The following is a 9,463-nucleotide window of genomic DNA, read 5'->3' on the forward strand; positions in this document are numbered from 1 at the left end:
CCCCAGGTGCTGCCATCTTGGATCTCACAAAATCTTGCTAGATTTGGGTGGGTGCTGCCATCTTGCATCTTACACGATCCGAGATGGCAGTGCCTGCCTGAGCCAGAAAGGCTGCAGGGGTGTCTTGAAGTAGGTATGTTTGGCAACCACTGTACTAACCTATTATGATCTGAAGACTCTTTCCCCTGTCCCAGTTGCACATGCTGAAATGAGGTGTGATAGCAACCAGCTCCCCCACCCTTCCAAATGACTATCCCTTTGGAGTTTTTCATGAAACATGCTTGAGGTGTGGCTTGGGCCACAGCAGGTGGAACGTTTGCAGGCAAATGCTTGGTGCCAAAAGGCTCCCAGCAAGATTCTCTTCGTACGAGGCTAAAATACACAATTGCAAAGAGAACCTGAAGCTATTCCAGCTTGACTAGAGTATGCGGTTGCGTTCTAGGAGGCAGAGCACAACAGTCGAGGCGGAACTTCTCTTCCCTCCTCCCCACCTCTCCAAATTGTATCTCTTTGTCTCTCCATTTTGGGGGCCATCTCTGATTTGTTTCCTAACTCCTGGGGCGTCCGAAATCTCCCTCCTCCCAGCTTTCAAGCCTTGGCAGTCCAGCCCAGACACTCAAGCACACACCTGCTGGTGTGTGTGCCTGCCTCTCTCTCATTCCATTATGCCAAAGGACATTTGTTTTCATTATCTGTTGAGTTTTTTAAAACAAAAAAGTCAGTTTTTGTTTACTTTTTCTGTTTTATTTCCTTCCATCCTGGACACTTTTTTTTTCTACCCTCTTCTTCCATTCTCTGTCACTCCTCCCCCCTTCCCCACCCCATTCCTTCCACCTCTCTTTGGATTTTCCATTTCACAGACCCCGCATCACTTCACTCGCTGTTATGACAAACCCTGGTTGGTCAACAGCAAGGCAGGTTCCCCTTTGAGGGGCTTCGATAATGCCGACCTCCACCTGTCTGCTTCTGAGGTAGAGTATGGCTGATGAGGGCCAGAGTCCCCCCATGGCAAGGAGAGGAACCGGCTTCTTGCTTCTTTTGTGACGCTTTCTTTGCTATAATAGCGCTTGGTAACACGCCTCAGATGCTTAGGGCTGTGGTGTTTTTCATGGTTCTCTAACTCGGATTTCTTAGTTGCACACAGAGGAAATAGACTTGGTCTTTAAAATTCGTTTAGGAAGCAAACAGAAAATATAAGGCACAGTTTGAAACAAGATCTGCCTAGATGACCTTGGGCCAGTCACTCTCAGCCTCACCTACCTTGCAGGGTTGTTGTGAAGACAAAAGGAGAGGAGGGACTATGTACACCACCCTGAGCTCCTTGGAGGAAGGGCGATACAAAAATGGAAAATAAATAAATAATAAAAAACCGAGTTAACCCTTGAAAAACCTGCAACCACACCTATGCAGTAACCACTCAAATTGTAGTCCTGCATCTTAGCTGGTGATCTGCCAGGTAAAGCCATTGAAGCCCACTCCCCACTTTCATCCAGAGGTGGGTGGAAGGCAGACTAGCTGTGCAGTTGCCAGCCTTTGATGGGAGTGAGTTCAGGGGTGGTTGTCCCAGGATACCATTGTGTAAACTAATCCAGTGACAGCCCACCTTTGGTGTTTCAGGAAGTGTTGCTGTAAGCTTTGCCACTGTGGAATCCAAGGAGAGACCCCCCGCCCCCGCTTGCGACCAATCCTGCCATGCTCCTGTATCCTACCTCTTCTATGTGGCTCCAGCGAGAATCCTTCCTTCCTGGCTTCCGATAATCCCCCCTTATTATAAACCAGCAGTCTCCAAACTCAGGACTGCTGAGCATCAAAAAACCTTTCCCTGGCACAAACAAAGCTAACCATTCCATGGGGCAGCCTAGTATCTGTGCCTCTGATTTCTCATGCCGGGTAGCCATGTCTGTCCGGAAATCCAGGTACAGAGCCTGCTGGGACAACAGGGATTGGCTACCCGGTGCAAAGTTCAGGGAAGATCAGAAGCACAGATACAAGGCTGCCCCACAGAACGGTAAGCTCCGTTCACACAAGGGAATGGTTTTCACGGGTGTCAGATCTGGCCCATGAGCCAGGGTTTGGCACCTGCTGTACTAAACCGTAGGTCTCGTGAGTGAGCTCAATGTGTATTTATTCTACACAGGAGAAAGATACCTTTTTAGTGGCAGGTCTAGGAGCCCTTTCATAGGGGCTGAGGACAACCCATCTGATTTCACAGCCTGCTTTCCTCCATGTATAATAAAGAGGACTCATAGCGAGAAAGAGCTTTCTTTGGGCCGTCTCCTCAACGTGCAGCATCTTAAAGGTTGTGATGGATGGGACAGAAGGACTTGCAAACAGAACATTTGTGTAGCAGCTGTCCCAATTCAGTCTTTTGTGGGGCTTGGTTAACACATGCCCTGCTTTCAGCCTCCCCCCTCCTGGTCCCCTGTGTTGCATGTTGCGTTGCTTGCTCTTTTCTTCTTGCTTGAGGGAGGCTGAAGCCTCTTGCTGGAGTCTGGATTTTCTCTTAACGTGCACTGAACCTAGATAATGAATGCAGCTTCCGTCTTAAAATGCCATCTGCTTCCTTGGTCCTCAGGTGACTCCCTCTTCAAGCAGCAAACTGAAACGGCCCACTTTCCACTCAAGCCGAACTTCTCTCGCAGGTGATACAAGTAACAGTTCCTCACCGGTTTCTTCAGGTGCCAAAACCAATCGGGCTGGTAAGTGCCGTTTAATAAGTGTCACAGCCACACCACCCTGGGCTGGCCTGTCCAGGAGGTCAAGTTGAGGCAGTAGCCTCAGGAAACGGATTGGTGAAGGTCCCCCTGCCTCCACTGTTTTTTAACTGGCCCCCTGCCTCCATTGCAATTTCTCTTCCTCCCAGCAGGGCCTCTGAGAGGAAGTTATCAGGAGGTACAAAGTTTCTTTGGGGTCCCTTCCCTTCTCCATTGGATCATAATTTCATATGACTGTTGGATCATAATTTCTATGAATTATGTTCTATAAAACTATATCTATATATAAAACTACCTAGACGTACACAAAATGTGGATTCTAGGCTTTGCACAATATATGCAAACATTTTCTGAGATTGCAGGAAATTTCCAGCTTTCCTGCTTTGGCTCCCTGGCCTCCTTTGTTGACCCTGGGCCCAGGTACGATGTACCCCCTGCATCCCCCTCTCATGGGCCCTGCCCCCCCCCCAGTTCCTGGATTTGGAAATGAAGAGTGAAATAGGACAGAAGAGGAAGTGTGAAGGAAAAGAGTGGCTGCAGCCTCTCTTCCTAGCCAGCCCAGCCCCAAGCCAGACTCCAGGCTAGCAGCATGCACATGTCTGGGGATAAGTCAACATGGCGACAGCAGCAGTCTTGTGGCCTGCAGATTGAATCCCACTGAACCCGAGTTATCTCACTCACCTCTCCTCTTCCACTTTGTTTCCCTCTTCCTTTTCAAATACTGTACAAAGACAACAGGAAACATACCTGTAGCTGTAAGGAAGAGCTGCCTAATGTGACCCCAGGCAGGTGGGCTGAGATCATTGGTAACCTTAGGGCCTCTGGGAGGAATTTTATCAGGGGGTACAAAGTTTCTTTTGGGCCCTTTTACAAAGGGGGAGGGGCAAAACAGAGCAGGGGAGGGTGGTGACAGGCAAGCAGAATAGGGGCAGGGAGGGATGAAATGGGGGGAGGGTAGAGAAAGCTGGAAAAGTCTTTGGAGCCCAGGTCTACCAACCCATGTGGCATCAGTAGTGTCCCCAGCATCCTCAGCTGTGGTAGTGTTGCCAGCATCCTGTGCAGGCAACAACTCTGAGTGGATAGGAAAATGTAAGATCCCAGGACTTTCTGGGCCCTGTTCTTTGGCTCCTGGGTCCCCCTTTTGACCCTGGGCCTGGGTACAAATTACCCCCTTTACCTCCCTCTCCTAGGCCCTGGGAAACCTCAATTTCCCAGCCTTATGTTGTGATTACAGCCTCATCTAGTTTGATTTTCAGACCCCAAGAAGACTGCTAGCCGCCCTACGAGTCGTGCCGGAAGCCGCGCGGGCAGCCGAGCCAGCAGCCGGCGTGGCAGCGACGCCTCCGACTTTGATCTCCTAGAAACGCAGTCCGCTTGCTCAGACACTTCTGAAAGCAGCACGACGGGAACACAGAGCAGTTCACGGCGGAGTGGAGCCAAGCCCTCTAAAATCCCCACCATGTCCAAGAAAACGGCCACAGCCACCCCGAAGACTCCAGGCCCCAAGAGATAATACTGCATTCACACACAGGCCCGCAATGTCCACAGCACACACTCAGACCCACACCATGGAGAAACCTGTGTTTTTAACCCTGCTTCATACAATGGATGTATATTTATTCTACACAGGAGAAATTATATTGTTAAAAATGAACAAGAAATTTGTGTTATGAAGCTGCCTTATTTTGTTCTCCTTTTTTTTGGTTCTTTTTTTTCTTTCGTTACTATTTTCATGTGAATATTTATGTAGATAAAACTTTGTCTTCTGGGAAACTTCTTTGCAATCAGAGGTCATGGGGGAAAAACGAAATGCGGGGGAATAGGAGCAAACGAAAGGTCAAGAAGATGTAAAAAAAATTATAAATAGGATTTCTGTGCAGTGCAGGGTGCGGTCCTGCTTTATCTTTTAGGATTGTTTCCTAAATGCATCTTTATAAAACTTAACTTGCTGTCTCAGCAAGGTAAATTATATTTAAGAGCAACACCTGAATTATCCCAGCAGTGTTCAAGGAACTCTTTTTTTTTTCTTTGTCTTTTTTTTTCCCTTTTTGTTCCTCTTTTTTGTAAATCATGTATACCTCAATAAGAGAGAAATGTGAGGTGAGGAGGGATCTGGGGCTTCTGTTTCCAGTTTTTAAAAAAAGAAATCGTTGTGGTTTTACCTGAAGATAAAGTGGAGTGAGTTTGAATGAATCAATAAAAATTTGCACACGCTTCAAACAAGTAAAGGAGTTCACTAAAAAAAAAAATGCTGTATTTAGCAAAACAAAAAGTTCTGTCAGCAGAGGAGCTTTTTGTGAAAACTTAACAGAATTTATGTTTCAGGAGGGTTGCTTTCGCAGCTCTCTAGTAACATCACATTGGTGTGGACAATTTCTGGGGCTGGGGGGCACATGAAACGCTCTGGGGGCCCATCTTGCCACCATCAAGCAAAAAAAAAAGACAAACTGACTTCACTTTTTAGTTCGTGAACTGCTATTTAAACGGCATTGTTCCCTATTTATTGTCACAACTGGTCAATCCCACTTCTGACCAGACTGACATTCAGGACACCTCTGCTCCTGAGCAAAAAGGAGGAGCTGCCTTCAACGCACACAATAGCTTGTCTTTGGGAATTTGAAAGAGTATCACCAGCAGCCCCGCTTGCTTAGCAAGTCCCCGCCTCGCTTTGCAAATGTTCCGTTTTCCTTTGCGGAGGGCCGGCCCCACCCACAAGGCCAGCTTAGACAGTTGCCTCAGGTGTGGTTTGGCATGGTGGCACTTGCCTCCAGTGCTGCTTCTGCTCTCTGAATTTGAAAATGTACTTCCTCTCCATTTGCATCCTTCCTTTTCAAATCCAGGGAGTGGGAAGATGAAGAGCATGGGTGCCAGCAACTCTTGGTTCAGCCCTGCGAAGGAGAAGGAGGGGGGAAGCTAACTGTGTCATCCGAAAGAAGAGGGAGGGAAGGGCATTGGGGCAACCCAGTCTTCCTATATTTATTAACTTTTGCTCTTTTCCCTGCTCTCTGACTTGACCATATTGCTGTGTGATTCTCTCAGTTGGTTTAGTTGAGCCAGAACATGAAGCTCTACCAATGAATTGTTTAAAAAAAAAAAAAACACTTTTGTATTAAAATTGCTTGCAGTAATAATTAAAAACAAACACTTGCCTCTTATTTTATGCTGTGCAGTCTAGATTGAGAGGGATTTCTTTTCCAGTGACCACTACTTTGCTAAGAGAAGAGAATCCTGGACTACTTCAGCTATTACTACTTCTAAAAATGTATAAACTCCACATGCTGAAAAAAAGCTCGCAATGACAGGTGACTGAAAGCCCTTGCATGGGTCAGTCACTTTAGTTGGAGACAGACACCTGCCTCCATCTGATAACCTGCCTCCATCACCTCTTCCCTGGATTTGAAAAGGAAGATGAATTTGGGAGAGGGGAGAATGATGAATGAGCTGAAGTGACAAAGACACTATTCCGGTCTGTTCCCTCCTTTTTTTTGCATTACACAATTCCAAAGGGAGGACACTCCATTACCTTTGCCCCAGGTATCTGTTATAATAAAGCATCTCCTGTGCAAAACCTGTGGAACTCCTTGCCACAAAGTGTGGTGTTGGTACCTCGCCTAGGTACCCTTAAAAGGGGATTGGACAGATTGATGGACGAAAAGTCCATCACAGATTACAAGCCATGGAAAGTAGGCTCTCAATGCAACATGTGAGGGAATGGCATCAGGATGCAGGTCTATTGTTGTCTTGTGTGCGCCTGATGCATCTGGTGGGCCACTGAGATACAGAAAGCTGGGCTAGATGGGCCTTTGGCCTGTTCGAGCCTTCTTATGTATACAAAGGGGTTTTCTTGCTTACTTTTTATTTAAATATAGTACCAGTTAGGTGCATGGTGCTTCACAAAAAATTAGGACTTTGCCCCAAGGAGCCCACAAACTGGCACAAGGGAGATAACAGAGGAAGGAGAGAAAGTGAATGTGGAGAGAAGGGGTTCACTGAGATGCAATATAGTATGTGATTATTTCATGTACACAAGATTTTCTTGCAGTGCAGTATAGAGAACATAGGGGATTGGGCCAAAACCTTCATGGAAAAGGTGAATTTTGAGGAAGGATTTAAAGAACATGAGAGGTGACATCATGGAGGCAACCTTGAAAGTGATTCCAGTCATAAGGGGTCAGAATGGAGTCCTTTAAGATGGTGTCTGGAATTAACACCCCGTGGGGAAGAGTTCTGTGTATCTCTAAAACATCCTGTTCCATTGCAAGCATTGGTTGGACCTAACAAAGGTAGTATTCTGCAGCTCTGATAATTCTACATGACAAAGTACACTTTTCAGTAGGGCAAATATCCATGAAAGGATTACAGTGTTTACTTCCTAGCAAGGGCATATGTACAAAAAGTCCATGTGTTGGAAGGAATCGGTCACCTATAAAGTTGAAGGGCATCCATTTAATAAGCATCTCTAATTGTGCATGGCCAAACTCGTGTGAGTTTTTAAAAGAACATTTGCTGGAGCTCCAGCCAATCCAAGAATTCCAGGTGTGTGTAGAGGCAAGCTGTGGTTGTGAGGAAAGTGCATTCTGCACATGTTCAGAGGCACTGGTCTCTAGTAGTCACATGCTAGAGCTGGGATATCCTATGATTCAGCTATAGGACTGAAACCTTTAATTGAGGCAGTAGATTCACTCAGGGTTGGGCAAACATTTTGGCAGGAGGGCCACATCATCTCTCTGACACTGTCAGGGGCTGAAGGAAAAATAATTTACATTTCAAATTTGAATAAATTTACAAAAATGAATACATTAGAGATGGAACTTATATGAATGAATGAATTTTACTGAGCTTATTTAGAATACACATGAGAACTATAATTCAGGCATGTAGAACCACATGAGAACTATGAACTGTTTGCCACACCTCTTGCACAGTGACAACATACAGACCAAGCCAGACACACATGGAGACATCAGTTGTTCAGAGGCTATTTGTTCAGTGGGGAGGGGGTTTAAAATAATGCCCAGGGTGAAGCATAAAACACATGGAGATTATAAAAAAAACCTTCCCCTAACTGCCCACAGCTTGCATCTGGCGGTCTCCAATGGGCCAGAGGCTCATTGGAGCCTGGGGGCTCCCTGCAGGCTGAATTGGGGAACCCCAAGGGCTGCAAATGTCCTGTGGGCCAGGGTTTGCCCACTACTGGATTAACCAATTGCAAAAATTGGGATCAGCTAAAAAGGTGCTCTGATTAATAGAGCAGCAGATTTAAAAAAAACAAAAAACTTTGACTACAAGTTATTCAAAAATTGCTGTTAATCCCAGTCCTGAAATGTGCACCCCCACTTCTCTCACACTAGAGCAGCCATTTTCAACCACTGTGCCATGGCACACTGGTGTGCCGTGGATGGTCTGCAGGTGTGCCACAGGAGTTTAGGGGGAAATCATTTGATAGTAGGGCCACTGGGGAATGCGAGTCCCTGCTGTCAGTGCGGTGTGCCTCGTCAATGGTCCAAAAACCGATGGTATGCCTTGACAACTTTAGTACCTTTTCAGTGTGCCATGAGATGAAAAAGGTTGAAAACCACTGCACCTAGAAGAATACCTCAGTGACAACAGAAGGCTACACTATTTAAAAACAATGTGTTTTTGCTTGAGAACTCTTGATTACTCAAATGAAAATTTGACTAGCCATGTAGCCCCATGCATGTTGACTCCCATGAAGAAGTCCTGCTATGTTAAATGGTGCTTCTACCGAACTATACCCTAAAATTTAAAAATAAAAAATGAGTGAGTGATAGCCCTACTCAGAAAGGGTTCCGAATCCTGTCACCCAGGAAATGGAGCCATTCCTTTAGCTCATGGGTCTCCAAACCCTGGGCCAGATGCAGCCCGCAGACAGCTTCTTGTCCCCTGAAAGCTTCTGGCTCGCTTGGCCGAACATGACTAGAACTGTGTTCTGGTTGTGTCTGGAGGGTGTTCTAAGGGCCAGAGAGGTTGAATGAATGAGCCCATTCGTTCATTTATTCACTCATCTAAGTTCCATCTCTAATTTATTTTTTTTTCTCCGGCCCTCAACACTGTGTCAGATATTTGACGAGGCCTTCTGGCCAAAATGTTCGGACACCCCTGCTTTAGCTGCACAGTTGTGTACAAAACCAGCCTGTTACTGAAAGCTGGGGCTGCTCATCAAGGTTTAAACTGATGATTTGAAAGGGGAGTCATTTTGCCTAGGGCAGAGTTTGTCAAACTATGGGTTGGGTCCCCCTTGATGGGTCAGGACCTGATTTCTGGTGGGTCCTGCAGAGCCGCCGATGACAACACAGGTTATGGAAAGATCAGATCAGTAATTGCCCCAAACCTGGAAGCTATTCAAAAAATCAGATAGGTAGTAACTTCCCTGCAGAGTGTTGAACTCCTGCAATTTGAAAGGAACCGAGCTCCTGCAGTTTGCAAGCTTGTGTTAATAAATAACTGTGTTCCCACCCCCCCAGTTCATCAATGACAGGTAGTGGGGGCAAAGGAAGGCTTCATTAGGGCACAGACCTAACCAACTTTCCAGGACTGATATAGCTGTGCCAATGTGGTGTGCACTGCATCCTGCAGTGGGGAGGTAGTCAAGCAGGCCTCAAGCTAAGGGCATGTTTGTTGCCTTACCCAGCCTGCATTGCTGCTAAGTCAGTGCTGGAAAGTTGGTTCGGATTGCGCCCTTAGTCCCATAACTAAGCCCCTTAAGCCATGAGGCTATTCAATAGGGC

General features: G+C 46.4%; 1 protein-coding gene across 6 annotated transcripts in view; it reads left to right on the forward strand.

Moving 5' to 3' along the window:
• Window positions 1-5,869, forward strand: part of MACF1 (microtubule actin crosslinking factor 1) — a 270,575-nt gene extending 264,706 nt beyond the window's left edge. For 4 of the 6 annotated variants that reach the window (XM_066638188.1, XM_066638183.1, XM_066638185.1 and 1 more), the window contains 3 exons: window positions 861-971; window positions 2,576-2,699; window positions 3,971-5,869. In XM_066638188.1, coding sequence (XP_066494285.1) covers window positions 861-971; window positions 2,576-2,699; window positions 3,971-4,227 — 492 coding nt within the window. In that variant the 3' untranslated portion in view covers window positions 4,228-5,869. The remainder of the gene's footprint in view (window positions 1-860; window positions 972-2,575; window positions 2,700-3,970) is intronic. The other 2 variants (XM_066638186.1, XM_066638187.1) reach the window with 1 other exon arrangement.
• Window positions 5,870-9,463: the final 3,594 nt, after the last annotated feature.

The sequence above is a fragment of the Tiliqua scincoides genome, chromosome 10 (assembly GCF_035046505.1).
Source record: "Tiliqua scincoides isolate rTilSci1 chromosome 10, rTilSci1.hap2, whole genome shotgun sequence".
In the NCBI taxonomy this organism is placed as follows: Eukaryota; Metazoa; Chordata; class Lepidosauria; order Squamata; family Scincidae; genus Tiliqua; species Tiliqua scincoides.